A 19,201-nucleotide genomic window follows, 5' to 3' on the forward strand; every position below is an offset into this window, starting at 1 on the left:
ACAGGGCTGCAAAGCAGCACATCAAACCCAGCGAGGCCCCAGAGCACATGTCTGTATAAAAAGGAATTATCTATTCAGGGGAACTACAAAGTTATCTCCCTTCTTTTTTCTTTTCAGTTTAGCAATCTAATTCAGAAGTGCTTTGCTCCAGCATTTCTATTTCATGACCTCGCTACCTCCTGGCTGTATTGATTTATTCACAAATCTCAGAAGGAAAACAAACATTTTATTTTTTTTTTTTTTCAGCTGGAAGAAAACTTCGTGCACAGCTCCCCTACCAGCCCCTCATCCAAGGGCTGTGTCCAATAAAGGGGAGATGTGCAGGGACTGGAGAGATCTTACAAATAAACTTAAAGTTTGCTGATCAATGAAATTAGACATTGAAAAATGAAAGAAACAATGGGAAAGAAAACCCCTAAATTCCATAAGAATTAAAAATTAAAAGGGAGGGTTATACATTAGAGGGGAATCTTTGGGATCAGGTGTTCTGGGGAGTCTGAACCTCTCAAGTACCTCAGAAATGGGGAAAGAGAGAAGGGAAATGTGGCTGGAAATTGGGATAAAAAGGGAGGCTGAGTCCTCCAAAACTTGGAGAGACCCCAGGGGATGCCCCATGGCCTCTGCCTTGATTGGAATAAAGTCAAAGGACTCCCCTGACTCCTTTTTGGACATAAGCCTCTGGTGTTTGTGGATTAATTTTCCTAACCCCAGGGAATCCTGACCATTCCTGGAGCTCAAACCACCCCAAATTCTGCTGCTACCAGGAGAAATCCCACAACAGGAACAGCTGGAGCAGCGGGTGAGGAAGGGCAAAGTGGGGCTGAAGGTATGAACTGCACACAAAATAAATGGAATTTGGAAATGGAACTGTTTTTGTGCTGTCCACAATGAACACCTCAAAAAAACCCAAGTCTAACTGAGGCCAAGTTTTATAAAATAAAGAGGCTGACACATCATTAGACACCCTGGTTGTAAAATCAGTCCAGACCAGCATGTCCTGTACAGGCCATGACAGCTCTCAATCTTTGCTGAATGGGAAACTATAAAAATTATGAATTTGCTCTTAAAAGCTGCTACAAAATTACAGATTTGCTCTTAAAAGCTCAATCTAAATATCAGATCAATCACAAATGAGACACTGCAGATACCCAGGCTGGGTCCTGAGAGTGAAACATCTCCGGTGAGAAATTAATCCCATTTATTGTACTTGTAACCAAGATCCCTTAAAAGCAGAGCAAATAGCAAATATTGCTATTTCAGACCCATAAGCACCTGGCCAAATGCAGCTGTTTGCACTGAGCAATCCCAGCCCTCTCTGTCACTGCAGCAGGATTCACTAAGGCTGGAACTCTCAGCCTGCTTTTGTTTTACTGCAGCCCCATTATCCTGCCCTGTTTTAGTGAAAAATGTGTATTTTATGATTGGCTTTTCGCAAATATTAAAATGAATATTATATGTGCTGTGTTAGAAAGTTATGCTGTGTTAATTTTTTTAAGTAGTGTGTTAAATATAGTTTTAGGTTATAAGAAAATGTTAAAATAGAAATAGTATCTTACAGGAGTAGAATAGAATAGAATAGAATAGAATAGAATAATAGAATAGTTAAAATAGAATAGTATCTTATTATGCCATGTAAGATACTTTTTTTAAAGAAAGGACCTGCAGCAAGATAGCAACCACAGGACACATGAATCTTTCAGAGAAAAGGAATTTATTGCTCCGTTATCAGAAGAAATGAACTTCTTCCTGCTTTGCTCAGGTTTAAGATTCAGAGGAAGAAGTTGACACTGACCAGACAAAATCCTGTGTTTGAATGGAATTTATTCATCATGTATGAGGTGTATGAATATGCAACAGGTTATTGCTTTTAAGGGTTAATCCTTTGTTAACTGTGTCCTTTTTCAGGCTCATTTTGCCCAGAAAGAGGTACCCAAACTGTCCTTAACTCTTTGTGTTTGTTGTCTCATATTGTCCTAATCCAAACTGTCCAAATTATTATTACTCTAGTTATATTACTGTTTTTATAACCATTTTATTACTATTAAACTTTTAAAATTTTAAAAACAAGTGTTTGGCGTTTTTCACAGTGTGCCAGCCCCATAAATACACAAACCTTTGTAAAACACACTTTCACTGCTTGTGGAGTCCTCACAGCTTCTGAATTTTATGTGTGTTTCGTGTTGTGCTGATGTGCTGGCAGTGGAATGCGCGCTGCCCAGAAGAGAAATGATTTTACATTTCCATTAAAAGCCCTGGCTGTAAATAAACCCGTGGAACTCAGGCAGATATTCCTGGGAACATCTACAGCACTCCATTAAAATGTCAGAATCTGTGTTAAACATTTGAAAAAGCAGCGGTGGATACAACACATTTAAATCTTAAATATATGCATATATTATGTGATAAAGATATTTTAGAGTATTTCACAAACCTCTGCAGAGCACTCAACAGTAATAGTGCAGTAACAGTAAACTATCAGCAATCGTTTAGCACAACAGCTGCCCTTTTATTGCAAAAGAAACCCAAACCCAAAACAAAAACAAGGAAAGAAAAAGAACCTGAAACTCCTGAGAGCTCCACCACAAGCAGAGCAGACAGGGAGTGGAGGGAGAGGTGCGAGTTCCTGCTAATGCTGAAAGATCGGCTTTGGTCTGAGGGTTCATTCACAAGAAAGGGATTCAGGGGGAATTTTAGGGCTCAGGTTTGCACCTTGTGCCTCACAATGGGCTTGGCTGCTGCTCCATCCCCAGGTTCCAGGTGGAAATAATTGAGATGTCCCCTTTCCTCATCACACCTGCAGATTTCAGATGTTCCCTTTTCCACATCACCCCTGCACATTTCAGATTTCCCCTTTCCATATTCACACCTGCAGGTTTCAAGTGTCCCCTTTCCCCATCACCTCTGCAGATGTCCCCTTTCCCCATCACACCTGCAGATTTCAGATTTCCCCTTTCCATATTCACACCTGCAGATCTGAGATTTCCCCATCACACCTGAGGTTTCAGATGTCTCCTTTCCACATCACCCCTGCAGATTTCAGATTTCCCCTTTCCATATTCACACCAGCACATTTCAGATGTCCCCTTTCCCCATCACCCCTGCAGATTTCCCCTTTCCATATTTACGCCTGCAGATTTCAGGTGTCCTCTTTCCTCATCACCCCTGCAGATTTCAGGTTTCCCCTTTCCATGTCACACCTGCAGATTTCCCCTTTCCCCATCACCCCTGCAGATTTCAGGTGTCCCCTTTCCGTATTCACACCTGAGGTTTCAGATTTCCCCTTTCCCCATCACACCTGCACATTTCAGATTTCCCTTTTCCACATCACCCCTGCAGATTTCTGGTGTTCCCTTTCCCCATCACTCCTGCAGATTTCCCCTTTCTACACCACACCTGCTCATTTCGGATTTCCTCTTTCCCCATCACCCCTGCAGATTTTAAGGTGTCCCCTTTCCACACCACACCTGAGATTTCAGATTTCCCCTTTCCCCATCACACCCAGGCCTCAAGGAGCTGACATCCACTTCTGGATCCTCGCTCCAGTGCAGGGAATGGCAGCTCCCTGTCCAGTCAAAGGAACATTTTTAAACCTGATTTTCAAGCCCACTGAATGAAACAAGAACAAGCCCTGACAGCTGAGAAATCTGAATGCCACTTGTCACCGATGGAGGAGGCAGCAGTGACACTCCCCAGCACCCCACCACACCTGCCTGAAGGATTACCAGCCACCTAAACACTTCTTTTTGCGCTGCTGTACTCGGCAGAATTAATATTTTACACTCTGAGGCACCAATAAGGCCGAACACACAGCTCAGAGATTATCCCAAACTTCATTAAATGGGTGTTGACCAAGGATTTTCCAGGTTACAGCTCTGACAGCAGCCCCAGGGCTGGGGGGAAGCAGGAGCTGGGAGGAATTACCAGCGAGGAGGGTGGAATTCATTGTGTTTGCCACTGCTGCAGGACCTGTCAGTCACCCTGATTCCTCCTGAGCTGCTCAGGGTGACAGAGCAGAGCTGTCCCTGCTCCTCATTGCAGGGAAATGCTCCTGTCACCGACTCCAGCTCAGCTCAGAGAGGAAACCCCTCTGGCAGTGTGTGCTGGGTCTTTAGGAAAAAGGAGGAGATGACGGATTTGACTTTGTGTTTTTAGAAAGTTATGTCTTTCTCCCTGAAATAATAATAATAAGAATATTATTATTATTATTATTATTATTATTATTATTATTGTTGTTGTTATTGTTATTGTTATTGTTATTGTTATTGTTATTATCCTAAATATCTCCCTGAGGGTCCCTCAGGAGCACACCCTGAGCCAAAGGACACAATTCCTGCACACAATTCCTGCACACAGTTCTGAAATATCTCCCTGCAGAGGGGCTGCTGAGGGATTGGAGGAGCTCACCCTGAGCTAAAGGACACAATTCCTGCACACAATTCCTGCTCACACTTCCTAAATATCTCCCTGAGATATTATGGTGGTTACTATAGTTAATATTATTATTATTATTATTATTATTATTATCCAAAATATTTCCCTGAGGGTCCCTCAGGAGCACATGCCAAGCCAAGGACACAATTCCTGCACACAATTCCCGCACACAATTCCTCAATATCTCCCTGAGATATAATTATTATTATTATTATTATTGTTGTTATCATTATTATCCTAAATATCTCCCTGAGGGTCCCTCATGAGCACAACCTGAGCCAAGGACACAATTCCTGCACACGATTCTTCAATAACTCCGTGAGATATTATTAAACTAAATATCTCCCCAGCCAAAGGACACAATTCCTGCTGACAATCCCTGCACACAGTTCCTGCCCACAATTCCTGCCTACAATCCCTGCCCACAATTCCTGCACACAATTCCTGTTCACAATTCCTGCACACAATTCCTGCACACAATTCCTGCTCACAATTCCCCATTCTCTCCCTCCTGCTCACAATTCCCGCACACAATTCCCGCTCACAATTCCCACACACAATTCCCGCTCGCAATTCCCCATTCTCTCCCTGCAGAGGCTGCTGAGGGGCCCAGAGCTGCCTCCTGCCCAGGCCAGCTCCCATCCATGGTGAACAAAAGGCTCTGGTCCCACCGAGCCCGAGCCAGCAGAGCCTCTCCAGAGCTGAATCAACATTTGCCTCAGCGGGGGATTTTCAGCTGCTCTATTTAAATGCTGAATTTTCTTTTTGCATTTCGATGCTTAACTCATAAAAACGGAATTTATTTGGGTTGGGTGCCGATGGCTGCAAGCACAGCTGCTCACCAGCTCTCTCTGCTTGCTATGTAAATGCGTGAGGAGAGGATTTAAAAGCCTTTTCCAACCTGCCCAGCACTGGGATTTGGGTTTTCTTCCTCTCTTCCTGCTGTGCTGAGGCACCCAGGGTGCCCCAAAGCCCAGCACCCTCCCCAAGCAGAGCTGTGGAAAAAGTCTCATTCTCTGCTTTGTAGAGAATTCCCTGCACCTGGAATAACCAAACTCTGACAGCATTCCTGAAACTCTGCACTTGGAATAATCAAATTCTAACAGCATTCCTGAAGATCTGCACTTGGAATAACCAAACACTGACAGCATTCCTCAAGTTCTGCAATTGGAATAACCAAACTTTGACAGTGTTCCTGAAGTTCTGGAATAACCAAACTCCAACAGCATTCCTGAAGTTCTAGACCTGGAATAATCAAACTCCAACAGTGTTCCTGAAGTTCTGCACTTGGAATAACCAAACTCTGACAGTGTTCCTCAAGTTCTGCACTTGAAATAATCAAACTGACAGCATTCCTCAAGTTCTGGATCTGCAATAACCAAACTCTGACAGTGTCCCTGAAGCTCTGGATCTGCAATAACCAAACTCCAACAGCATTCCTGGAGTCCTGCACCTGGAATAACCAAACTGCAACAGCATTCCTCAAGTTGTGGGCCTGGAATAATCAAACTCCAACAGCATTCATGAAGTTCTGCCATTGGAATAACCAAACTCTGACAGTGTTCCTGAAGTTCTGCACTTGGAATATCCAAACTCTGACAGCATTCCTGAAGCTCTGGGCCTGAAATAACCAAACTCTGCCAGCATTCCTCAAGTTCTGCAATTGGAATAACCAGACTCCGGCAGCATTCCTGAAGATCTGCATTTGGAATAACCAAACTCTAACGAAGTTGTTGAAGTTCTGGACCTGGAATAACCAAACTTTGATGATGTTCCTGAAGTTCTGCACTTGGAATAATCAAATTGACAGCATTTTTGAAGCTCTGCAATTAAAATAACCAAACTCTGACAGCATTCCTGGAGCTTTGCAATTAGAATAACCAAATTCTGACAGAATTATTGAAGCTCTGGACCTGGAATAACCAAACCCTCCCGAGGGAGGGGTTCTGCAGGAGCAGGGATGAGCTGGAGCCTCCTTCCCCCTCGTTTCCCGTTCTTTTGGGTTTCACAAACACCGACAATGCCCCACTCTGCCTGTCATGAAACACTAGACAAGCTCCTTTGTCCCAGTTCTTTCCAGCCTTATGTTTCCATCCAGGGCTGCATCCAAGCTCTAACGAAATCAATTCTTGGATCACAACCAGGGATTCTCTGCCAGCACGGGGGTTTGAAACCCTCAGCACCGCTCAGCGCCCACGGAACAAATAAAATAAAAAAAATTGGAGATTTTTGAGGAAGCCTTTGTGGCTCAGTCATTGCCCAGCCTGTGTTAATCTGTGCTTTAACTCTGAAATAAAGCTGAGTTTATCCCCCCAGCCCAGAGCCAGGCCTGCTCTAACGGGTTTAACCCACTTTCTAAAGACACTGAATTATTTCCAGCAGACTCTTTACCTCGACGAGCCCAGAATTAGCCTGAGCCTTTATGGGACATTTTATTGGCCAAAGCAAATCTGACCTGGTGAGATTTACCAGCTTTATTAGCAGCAATAGCAATTTTACTGTCAACAGCAGTAAATCAGGGTTCATTGGGAACTCCACCACTTTTATCTGGAGCAAGCAATTAAAATGTCAGGTTTTCATTGGACATAATTCCTACCTTCCACAAAAGACAGGCTCCCTGTTTAAGTGGGGAATGTAAAGCTGCCAGTTCAAAGAAATGTAAAATTCTCAGTAAAATCCAATCAGACTGAGGGTATTTGGGGAGCCACACCTGTGGAGGTTTATCTTGCCTCCAAAGCAGATCCATTTTCCAGAGCACATGCATTCGGCAGTCCTGGCAATTCCCTGCAATGCACCATCCATTTTCCTGGTAATGAGTGAAAATACCAGAGAGCTGAGGAGAAGGTGGGAGCAGAGATTGCCCTGGCAGAGCAAATCCTGCACACAAACCCAGCCACTCGCCGAGCCCATCTCTGCCTCATTTTCCTCTCCTCGAGCACTTCTGCCTCACTGCTGGTGCCTCTGCTTTTCTCCTCTTTATTTCCAGGGACATCTGCTCCAATCCCTTCTCATTAACTAAAAGCACACATTTCTCTGGGGTTTATTTTCCTTTTCTTCCTTCATTACCAAGCCCAGCCACGCTGGGGAAAAGGGGCAAAACCAACTCCTGAGTGATCCAGCAGCTCTCATTGCCCAGAAGGTGCTGCAGGGAACTACAGGGTGCAATTAAAAATTCAACGTTTCCTTGGGTTTTAAAGCCCCTGCAGCAGATTTTTAAACAGGACCCACTCTGAACCTCTCCCTCCAAGAGCAGCCTGGTTATTGCCATTTTAAGGCACCCCCATGGTTTTCCTGTTAAGATCCAGCTCTCATCACAAAAAAGCCTGTTTAAAGCGAAGCCAAGCCCCACCAAATTATTACTTGCAGCAGATTTTCTCTCCCCAGCAACCATTTATCATAATATTTTTAGGTTTGCCTTTTACTTTGCCTTGTTTTTTTGAGGAGGAAAGTAATTCCTGGGAAAATGTGCAACAATCTGCTTTCAGTTTGAAAGCACAGGGCTTGAAAATTGCCCGAAAACCCAGGATTTCTCAGCAAAACAGTCCAGAATTTGGATAAAAAGCCACATTTTTGTAAAGCTAATGAATCAAAAAAGGACACTTGAAACGTTCTGGGGGAGAAAAGGACAAGGAGCACTACACAGGAGCTGAGCCCTGTGCTTCCCCCATCCCAAAGGTTTTCCTTGTGCCCCCGTGTGCCACAGACATCTTTTATGGAAAATCCTTTCCTTAGGATTTTTTCCTCCTGAGAAGCTGAGAAGCCTCAGGAACAAAATGTAAACAATGGTTATCTGCTGCTGTGGAATGCAACAGGTGCATCTGTGATTGGTCTCATGTGGTTGTTTCTAATTAATGGCCAATCACAGTCAGCTGTCTCAGACAGAGAGTCTGAGCCACAAACCTTTGTTATCATTCTTTCTTTGTCTATTCTTAGCTGGCCTTCTGTGATGAAACATTTTCTTCTATTCTTTCAGTATAGTTTTAATGTAATATATATCATAAAATAATAAATCAAGCCTTTTGAAAGATGGAGTCAGATCTTCGTCTCTCCCCTCATCCTAAGACCCCTGTGAACACAGTCACACCTGTGCCCACCCCAAGCTCACCTCGGCAGCAGGGACGCCCTCGGGGGGCCGGCAGTGCAGGACGATCATCCCCTCGATGGGAACCTCCTTGCCCTGGGGGTCTTGCTCGAAGTTCTTCCGAAGATCTGCAGGGTTGGAGGAAAGAATTCATCACCTTTGGTGTTCCTTGGATTCAGGAATTCACCACGATTGGCATTTCTTGGATTCAGGAATTCACCAGGATAGGCAACTCTTGGATGCAAGAATTCATCACAATTGGCAATCCTTGGATGGGAGAATTAATCAGGACTGGCATTCCTTGGATGCAAGATTCACCAGGACTGGCATTCTTTGGATGCACGAATTCACCAGGACTGGCATTTCTTGGATGGAGGAATTCATTACAATTGGCAATCCTTGGATGCAAGATTCACCAGGACTGGCATTCTTTGGATGCACGAATTCACCAGGACTGGAAATCCTTGGATGCAAGAATTCATCAGGATTGGCAATCCTTGGATGCAGGAATTCATCACAATTGGAATTCCTTGGATACAAGAATTCATTAGGATTGGCATTTCTTGGATGCAAGGATTCATCACAATTGGCATTCCTTGGATTCAAGAATCTACCAGGACTGAAGAAGTTGACACTGACAGAATCCTTTGTTTGAATAGAATTTATGCATCATGTATGAGGTGTATGAATATGCAACAGGCTGTTGTTTTTAACAGTTAATCCTGGGTCCTTTTTGGGCTTATTTTGCCCAGAAAGAGGTACCTGGACCGTCCATAACTCTTTGTTTTTATTGCCTCGTATTGTCCTAATCCAAATAATCCATATTATCATTACTCTAATTATATTCCTATTTTTATAACCATTTTATTACTATTAAACTTTTAAAATTTTTAAAAAACCAAGTGATTGGCGCTTTCCCCACTGCTGGAGGATGTTCCTTCAGGAGCTCTCGTTGTGCTCCCAGCGCTTCAGGCTCCACGGTGGGGATTTACTGACTTCATTCCCTGCCTTGCTCACAGCTGATGAAATACAGCCCTGGCACTGCATTTTCCAAAACGCATTCAGAATTATCTGAGCAAGCTGCTGCCTGCACAAAGATGCTCGCGGTGCCTGCATGCTCCTTTCCATGATTCTTTGTTAATGTTGATTTTTTCCCCCCTTCAGACAACCAATTTCTTTTCCAGTGCTCCCTTTAAGAAGGCAATCATTAACAGCCGGGCTGCTCTTGTGCCTACAAATGCCTTTATTAGGGTGAAAAATGGAGCAGGATCCCTTTGCTCTGCCTTCCCCACTAGCACAAAGAAATACTCACCTGCTTCTTTGGAGAAATATAAAGTGCTGCAACACTGTGGACTTGACTCACAATTCAGAAATATCAGAAATTCAGTGCAAAAAAAAAAAAAAAGGGGGATGAAATAAAGCTGCTGGTTCTTCAGAGGGGATGGGAGAACGTTCTGGGTTCTGTCAGAGATTGGACCTGCAGGGTCTCATCCCTGATCCTTCCAAGCCATAAATCCCACCCCAGAGTGTTCCTGCTGTGCCCCTTCAGCTCTGCCCTCCGGAATTGCTGCTTTCCCCATCAAATCACTGGGCTTTGAGCAGAAAAACAGCCCAGGAAGGGGCAGAGAGGAGCTCAGCTCCCACACAAAGCCACCAGGCACCCCCAGAGCCCTCCAGGCCGGGCTGAAGAGCCTCTCCAGAGCACTCTGGGGTTAATGGGGTCTTGGGAAGGATTGCTCCCACAGTGAGGGGTTGAAAAGCCCCAGCACACGGCGCCTCCTGCTCCCGCTCACGCTGAGCCTGGCTCAAATTGCCATTTTGTGGGGCTGGGAAATCACAGCGCGGAGAAAAGTCAATAAAAATTCAATTCAGATAAAGGTCCTTTCAGCTCGGCAATGCAGGGGAATTATTGGCTCAGTGTTATGACAGTTAATGCAGTGAAATAAAAAATTGAATTTACACGTATTTAGACATTCAGACTGAATCAGCCAACAAAAAGAAAAAAATCCGCCGTTAATGAAATGAAGGTTTTCTTACACTGTCCTTTTACTTCTGACAAATGTTTGTTTTATCCTGTTAAATGTTTACCCTGGTAAAAGACACCTTTTTATATTGTCAGGAGCTGCTGGCGCACTCCCTGGAAAGTCTCCCTTCGGGTTCTCCCCTTGCTCCTGCTCTCCTCTCCCAGGGAATGTTTCTCCAAGCTTTTAGCAGGCTGCACCTTCTTTTCCAGGAGGGGAAACAGAAAATCTGAGCTGGGGGCTCACCACAGACTGGGGGAGCAATCCCTGAATTCTCTGCTTGAAGACTCTGGTTCTGCCAGGAAAATATCCCAGGTCTGATTCCAGGAATGGGATGAGGCTTGGAGCAGCTCGTGGTCACAGCCGTGTCTGGGGTTGTGTCCCTGCTGTCCCTCTGGCTGTGGGGCTTTTGGAACATTTCCCCTTTCACAGCTCCCAGGGACAGTTTTGGAACATTTCCTTTTTGCAGCTCCCAGTGACAGTTTTGTGTTTGGGGTCCTGCCCCTGCTGTCCCTCTGGCTGTAGGGCATTTGGAAAATTTCCCTTTTAGCAGCTCCCAAGGACAGTTTTGGAACATTTCCAGTTTTGCAGCTCCCAGTGACAGTTTTGTTTTGGGGTCCTGTCCCTGCTGTCCTTCTGACTGTGGGGCATTTGGAACATTTCCCTTTTTGCAGCTCCCAGTGACAGTTCTGTGTTTGGGGCTGTGTCCCTGCTGTCCCTCTGGCTGTGGGGCATTTGGATTATTTCCCTTTTTGCAGCTCCCAGTGACAATTTTGTGTTTGTGGTCATGTCCCCACTGACCCTCTGGCTGTGGGGCCTTTGGAACAGTTCCCTTTTTACAGCTGCCACTGACAGTTTTGTGTTTGGGGTTGTGTCCCTGCTGTCCTTCTGGCTGTGGGGCATTTGGAACATTTCCCTTTTTGCAGCTCCCAGTGTCAATTTTGTGTTTGGGGTTGTGTCCCTGCTGTCCCTCTGTCTGCGGGGCATTTGGAGTATTTCCATTTCTGCAGCTCCCAGGGACAGTTTTGGAACAGCTCCCTTTTGCAGCTCCCAGTGACAGTTTTGTTTTGGGGTCATGTCTGTGCTGTCCCTCTGGCTGTGGGGCATTTGGAACATTTCCTTTTGCAGCTCCTAGGGACAGTTTTGCTTTTGGGGTTATGTTGTGCTGTCCTTCTGTCTATGGGGCATTTGGAGTATTTCCATTTCTGCAGCTCCCAGTGACATTTTTATGTTTCAGCAGGGTGTACTCACTGTAATTCACCCCAAAAACAGTGTTCCCACCCCTGAGGGTTTAAGCAGGGTGTAGTCACTGTATTTCACCCCAAATGCAGCATTCCCACCCCTCAGAACCCCAGAGGAGCAGGGTTTGATCAGGCTGTACTCACAAGCGATGCGCACCGACGCCTTCCTGCTCTTGGAGGTGCCCAGGTGGCTCCAGGCCACACACTGGCACCAGTAATCCTCAGGGCCATGGAAATCCTCCACCTGCTGCCTCGTCACGTTGATGGAGACCTCCCTCACCTTCAGCCCTGAGGGGGAGAGGCAGAGAGTCAAATCAGCAGGGACACAAACCTGTCCTTTAACCAACAATGCCACCATCACATTTTCTGAAAAATCCACTTTGCCCAGGATCTCGTGGCAGGGAAAGCTGAGAAGCCTCAGAGAAAAAGGAAAACAACAATTATCTCATTTGCTTCTCCTGTGTTTTGCTCCTTTGCAATGTGTTTTGGAGATTGTTTATCCAACTGGTGATTGTTTCATTGGTTTCATGTGAATTGTTTTAACTTAATGACCAATTACAGTTGGCTGTGTTGGACTCTGGAAAGAGTCACAAGTTTTTCATTATTATCTTTTAGCCTTCTGTCTGTATCCTTTCTCTATTCTTTAGTATAGTTTTCGTATAGCATAATATGATATGATATGATATGATATAATATAATATAATATAATATAATATAATATAATATAATATAATATAATATCATATAATATAATATAATATAATATAATATAATATAATATAATACAATATAATAATAAATTAGCCTTCTAAGAACACGGAGTCAGATTCATCAATTCCTCCTTCATCCTGGGGACCCAGCAAATACCACACTTTTCAATCAGGGCAAAGCCTTAATTACTTGCACAGTGATGTAGTGCCACTAATTAAATTCTGTAAGATGAGCAGGTCATAATGCACTGGGTTCCATGAATTGCCCCTGTCACTGTGACATTTGATGAAAAATCCCTTCGCCAGGATTTCTTCTCCTGGCAAGATGAGAAGCTTCAGCTTCTCCATCTTTTGTTCTTCTGGAATGTGATTTGGAGAATTGTTTATCCAGCATGTGAATTGTTTTAACTTAATGAGCAATCCCAGTCCAGCTGTGTCGGGACTCTGGTCAGTCATGAGTTTTTATTATTTATTCTTGTTCTAGCTTTCTGATGTTTCCTTTCTTTTTCTTTAGTATAGTTTTAGTACATCATTTTCTTTTCATGTAATATAATATCATAAAATAATAAATCAGCCTTCTAAGAACTTGGAGTCAGTTCTCATCTCTCACCTTGTCAACACCACAACATGCCCCCACCATGATCTTTGCAACTCCTCCCTCAAAATCCTCATCCCTGGTGCCTCCTTCACCCAGAATGTTTGTCTGCATTCAATCACAGTACACTAAAAATGTCTTTAAAGTACATCTCCATACCCTTGCAAACCTGTGGCCACTCAGACCAGGAGCATTTGCCCCAGACAGGTCCCAAAGGTAAATCCCAGACTCCAGGATCCTCCCTGTGGCACCCCTGGGATGTTCCCCAGCCCTGCAGCCACCTCGGCATGGCAGCCTTGGGAGAGGAAATCCAATCCAAACCTGGCACTGGGAACCATTTGAAAGAGTCAGAAAAACATTAAACGAAAATAGAAAACATTCAGGCCTTGTTCTTCCTCCTCTCTCCTCCAGCACAGTCCCCAGGCAGTTATTTCCCCTCCACTGGAAATGGAGACAAACCCAATCTCACCGTATTTCATGCCTGTGGAGTTTATAAAGCAGCAAGGATTCTAAACCTGAACTCCATAAAAATTGGCTTCCACTTAATCTCAGGCATCATTAACAGCTGGGCAGCCCCTCCTCAAAGGCACTGGGAAGTCGCTGTGCTCCTCTGGCAAGAGGAGGGACAGGGTTCACTGGGGATACTCCAAGAGGGGAAGCTCAGACAAGCTTTAAATCCTGTACAAAAATACAGAATATTTGATACTTTTCCAGCAACAGGAAAAGGGGATTTTTACTTCTTTTCATTAAGCCTGGCTTACAATGAAACACAAAGACAGGGACAGCTCCCCAAGTTGTCTGCAGAATCCCTTCAGTGCCTCAAATATTTATTCCCATGCAACAAACAAGCACAGGTTTTCTGGCTGCTTTTTGTTTTCCCCCCGTGTTGATGCCGTTTTTAACAAAACTGTTTACAAAGCCTCCCTTTATTTCCTGACACGGTGACAACAAACCCTGAGGAACAAAGGCTCTGCCAGAGCCCCTGCCAGGAAAATGCACCCCCTGAACCAAACCATCCCTGCTCTGCCAGCCAAAAAATCCTTGGATTCTGGCTTGAGAACATTTTGCAGAGTGATTTGTCCAGGTTTAAGGTAAGAGAAGCTCCCTCAGAGGGGATTGGAGTGGTGGGACAGAGCAGGGATGCTCTGGCTGAGGTTTGGGATCCCATTCCCACCAGTAGCAGCTTCTTGGGGGGAAACTCTCCCTATGCTGATCCCATTCACACTCCCAGACCCTGCTCCCTTCCCTCCTGATAATTTTGGGAAGCAGCAAAGAGAAGCAGAGGTGTGGGAGCTGCCCCTGCTCACGACGACAGGATTTTGATACCAAACAAGAAAAAGTCATCACTTGATGATGAATTTTAGAAAAGCTGAAGCCATTTCTTGGCTCCGGGGTGCTGCAAATTTCTGAGCAGGCGTCAGTGAATTCAGGCATTTACAGCTCCAGATTTATTAAGGTGGAATATTCTCCAGCCCAGCTCTTCCTTTCATTGACACGGCGTTTAATTAATCTATAAATCAGCCTGTATTTAATGTGGCAAACAAAGAGCACACACGGTTTGGGGAAGCTGGTGGTTCAGCGTTTTGAGAATGGGCCAGGTAGGAATTCAGGTCCTCTTTAAGGCCTCCCAGTTCACCCATTAACAAAATAAATGCATCTAAAACTGCAGAATCTCGGAATTGTTGGGGCTGGACAGGACCTCTGGAGAGCACGGGGACTTTGGGGGAAGTTGTACTTTGTTTATGGAGAAAGCACAGCTATTTCCATTTGTTTTAGGAACAACGACACAGAGCAAACCTATTGGGAGGAGAGGAATATTCTCCATTTATCATCCCCATATTTCACCAGTGTTAGGAAAATTAATCCACAAACACCAGAGGTTTATGTCCAAAAACGAGACAGAGGAGTCCTTTTACTTTATTCCAATAAAGGCAGAGGCCATGGGGCATTCCCCTGGGGTCTATCCAAGTTTTAGAGAATGCAGCCTCCCTTTTTATCCCAATTTCCTTCTCTCTTTGCCCATTTCTGAGGTACTTGAGAGGTTCAGACTTCCCAGAACACCTGATCCCAAAGATTCCCCTCTAATGTGTAACCCTCCTTTTTAATTTTTAATTCTTATGGAATTTAGGGTTTTTCTTCCCCATTTCTGAGGTACTTGAGAGGTTCAGACTTCCCAGAACACCTGAACCCAAAGATTCCCCTCTAATGTATAATCCTCCCTTTTAATTTTTAATTCTTATGGAATTTAGGGGTTTTTCTTCCCCATCTTTCAATGTCTAATATAATTTATCCGCAAATCTGAAGTTTATAAATAAAGGCAAATATCTTTTTCCATTTATCAATCAGTGGAATCCTTCCCATTTTTTCTTTTATCTCCCAGCGCTGGTTTTATCCATCAGCAGACCCACAGCTTGTTTGGAAAGACAAATCCCCCATTCCTCTCAACCAGCAAACACATCCACCTCCCCTCTGCACCTTGGGAACCACCGGGAAAATCCTTCATGGGGAGTGACAGCGGGTGAAAAATCCCTGCAAATCAAAGCAGGCACCTCGTAAAGCACCGCGACATTTTACCTGCGCCTCCAATAACTCCAATAAGCACCGCCAGCCCAACCCTTTAAATTATTGTGCAAATTAGAACCATCATCTTTTGTTTTACAGTAGAACCGTGCAGAATATCAAGTGCTGGCTGTGGCACTGAAATGCTAATGGGCTCTGCTGGATGCTGGAGCTGCACAGACCGGTGCTGGCAGCAGATGAATAATTGCTCTCCGTGTACTAAACACAACGGAGCTGCAGAGAACTTCGGCATTTGTCAGCTTTATTTGTTTAAATGAGAAAAACACTGACAGCAGTTATTGCTGTAATCCTTCCAGTTATCAGACAAGGAAACTCTGTGAGCGGGGCTGTGCCTCTGCTCAACCCCGACCTGAAATAGCCAGGCAGGTTCTGGAGCGTGCAGGAAATGCAGCAAAGGGAAATTAATCAGCCACTAATTACCACACTTTCATCACAGCAGCATCCACGAGCTCGGCTCTCCCTTGATGAGGCAGAGCATGGAGAGAACAAAATCCCTGCTCTGCCACGCTGGGGGAATAAACAGGAAAAGCAGAGGCAGAGCAGCAAAACCACCACGGGGACACTCCAGGGAAAGCCTTCCAGACATCCCCAGAGTCCTGCAAAACCTTCCCTGTCCCTGTCCTGCTGCTCCTGCTGCTCCTGCTCACAGACACTACTGGGCCCTCTGAGGCCTTTATTCCTCTGTAAAACCTTCCAGACATCTTTAGAGTCCTGCAAAACCCTCCCTGTCCTGCTGGGCCACTCTGAGGCCTTTATTCCCCTCCTGTAAAACCTTCCAGACATCTCCAGAGTCCTGCAAAACCCTCCCTGTCCTGCTGCTCCTTCTCACAGACACTCCTGGGCCGCTCTGAGGCCTTTATTCCCCTCATGTAAAACCTTCCATACATCCCAGAATCCTGCAAAGCCCTCCCTGCCCTGCTCACAGGGCCCACATCCTGGGCCACTCTGAGGCCTTTATTCCTCTCCTGTAAAATGTTCCAGACATCTTTAGAGTTCTGCAAAACCCTCCCTGTCCTGCTGCTCCTGCTCACAGACACTCTCAGGCCTTTATTCCCCTCATATAGAATGGTCCAGACATCACCAGAATCCTACAAAACCCTCCCTGTCCTGCTCACAGACACTCTTGGGCCGCTCTGAGGCCTATATTCCTCTCCTGTAAAATGTTCCAGACAACTTTAGAGTTCTGCAAAACTCTCCCTGTCCTGCTGCTCCTGCTCACAGACACTCCTGGGCTGCTCTGAGGCCTTTATTCCCCTCCTGTAAAACCAAAATCATGGAAATTTGGGCTCTGTGCCCATCATGGTGGCAAAGCCACCCGTGGGCAGTGCCAGCCTTGGGACACCCCGAGTGCCACTGCAGCTCCTGTGCCAGGAGTTTGGACACTTTTCGTCGATCCAGCACCCAAACTCCTCCAGCCTGCGGCTCTGGGTGCTGTTTTTCACCTCTCCTCCCCAACCTCTGGGGATTTTGATGCCTCACAAGCACTGGAAGGATGCAGAGGGTCAGACCCTGTTTAATTAAAGAAAACCAGCTTATACTTCCAGCATGAAAACCATCGATACTCAAAATCAGGGAAATTCCTATTCATGCTCCTCTTAAAACTTTGAGTCCTAATGGGAACTGCAGTGGCACAAAATATGAAAATGATCCCATTTATTCTAGATAATTTCAGAAATAATGCAGTCAGCATATTTAAATATATTCAAAAGAAGGTGATTTCAAAAGCCCAGAACCCCCTTTAACCAAAATCCCTACTTTTGGCACCAAACCCAGAGCAGTTTTGCCAGCTGGAGAAGATCCAGGCTGTGCCTGGGGACAGACTCAGCTGTGCCCCAGACTGGACTCCAGAAATGAGGGCACTGCACGTGAATGCCAAAAATCCCAACAGCTGCTGCTCTGAAGGCTGAGGAAGAATTCCAAAGGAATTCCTGGCTATGGATGGGATCCTGGTGACAGAATTCCCCTTAGTGTTGCCTCTCTCTGGATTTTTGTGCTCTGAGGATCCACCTGGACACTGCCCTGCAGTGGGTTTTGGGTCCAGAGCTTTTGGGGCATCTCCAGCCCTGGACTAAGTCCAGCCCTGCAACCTTTCTGTGGTCACCCTGTGAAAAATGCCTATTTTATTCTTGGCTTTTCACAAATATTAAAATGTATATGTGTTATGTTAGAAAGTTATGCTGTATTAATTTTCTGAAGTAATGTGTTAAATATAGTTTTAGGTTATAACATAATGTTAAAATAGAAACGATGCTATGTAAGATACTTTTTTTAAAGAAAGGACTCATCCTGAGATAGCAGCCACCTAAATCTTTCAGAGAAAGAGAATTTATTGCTCCCTCATCAGGAGAAACGAACTTCTTCCCACCTTGCTCACGTTGGGATTCTAAGGAAGAAGCTGACACTGACCAGACAGAATCCTGTGTTTGAATGGAATTTATGCATCATGTATGAGGTGTATGAATACGCAACAGGTTATTGCTTTTAAGGGTTTATCCTCTGTTAACATGGGTCTTTTTTCGTGCTTATTTTGCCCAGAAAAAGAGGGCAAAAGGGGAAGACCTAGATGTCTGTAACTCTTTGTTTCTATTGTCTCATATTGTCCAAATTTTTTCTTACTCTAATTATATTGCTATTTTTAAAACCATTTTATTACAATTAAACTTTAAAATTTTAAAAACAAGTGATTGGCGTTTTTCACACAGGGGAGCTGGCCAGATGAATTTTCTCCCAACCCAAACCCAGCTCTGCTGCTGTGTCTCAAACCCCAATGTTACTGATGCCATTTAAACCCCACCTCGTGTTACCAATCTTGGTTTGTTCTGTTATTAACCCAAAGCTTAGAAAACATAATTGCAGCACTCACAGAGAGATTTTCTGTAACCATATGGAGGGAAAGCTTTTAGGGACGACATTTCTCCCATATTGATTCAGCAGTGCCTTTAGAAGTAAAGGTTACGCCTATTAAATTATTTCTGAAAAGGTAACTGCAAAAATTAAAATTCATTCAGATTAGCATTTACAAAAAAAAAAAACCCTCTAATACGAAACTTCTTCAGAATGTGTCACTTCAAAAGAATGCCAAGCACTACTTTAAGAGGTGTAACTTCTTTTTAAATGGCATTTTTGCCTCTAAAAAAGGAATTTCTTGTGTTGCTGGAGAAGGTGTTGTACACAGAGCGCTGCTGCCAAGGCTGGGGGTTGCCTAGCAATGCTGGGAGGGGAGAGGGGAGAAAGCAATAACAACCAGAATTGTGGAGCCACAGCATCAAATTGGTCTGCAATACTTATCAGCTAAATGAGAGGAGATGCAGGCTCTGCTCGGAGCTGATAAAATCTCCTGATCACTCCCAAATCTCTCTATTCTTCTCTTCTCTTTCACACGCTCTGGGTGCTGTGGATTTCTCCTGCTCAGGTTATTCCCACCCCAAATCCTGCCCTGGCTGGGGCTGGGTGCAAACTCCAGTGTTCAACCCAACAAAAATCCCATAAAAACTGGGGCTGGGGGCAAACCCAAAGGAATCTCACAAAAACTGGGGCTGGGG

The 19,201-nt window shown here is 44.7% G+C and overlaps 1 protein-coding gene across 4 annotated transcripts in view; it reads right to left on the minus strand.

Moving 5' to 3' along the window:
* The window catches only part of UNC5D (unc-5 netrin receptor D), a 160,404-nt gene that overhangs the window by 101,137 nt on the left and 40,066 nt on the right, over positions 1–19,201 (minus strand). For all 4 annotated transcript variants that reach the window (XR_008484214.1, XR_008484213.1, XM_054294377.1 and 1 more), the window contains exons 3-4: positions 11,919–12,062; positions 8,537–8,640 (exon numbers count right to left, since the gene is read on the minus strand). Coding sequence is in view for 2 of the 4 variants with exons in the window: in XM_054294377.1 (XP_054150352.1) it covers positions 8,537–8,640; positions 11,919–12,062 (248 nt within the window). In the remaining 2 variants the exon portion in view is untranslated. The remainder of the gene's footprint in view (positions 1–8,536; positions 8,641–11,918; positions 12,063–19,201) is intronic.

The sequence above is a fragment of the Melozone crissalis genome, unplaced genomic scaffold (assembly GCF_028551555.1).
Source record: "Melozone crissalis strain CALT ecotype California unplaced genomic scaffold, PUWL_Pcris_2 ptg000247l_1, whole genome shotgun sequence".
NCBI lineage: Eukaryota > Metazoa > Chordata > Aves > Passeriformes > Passerellidae > Melozone > Melozone crissalis.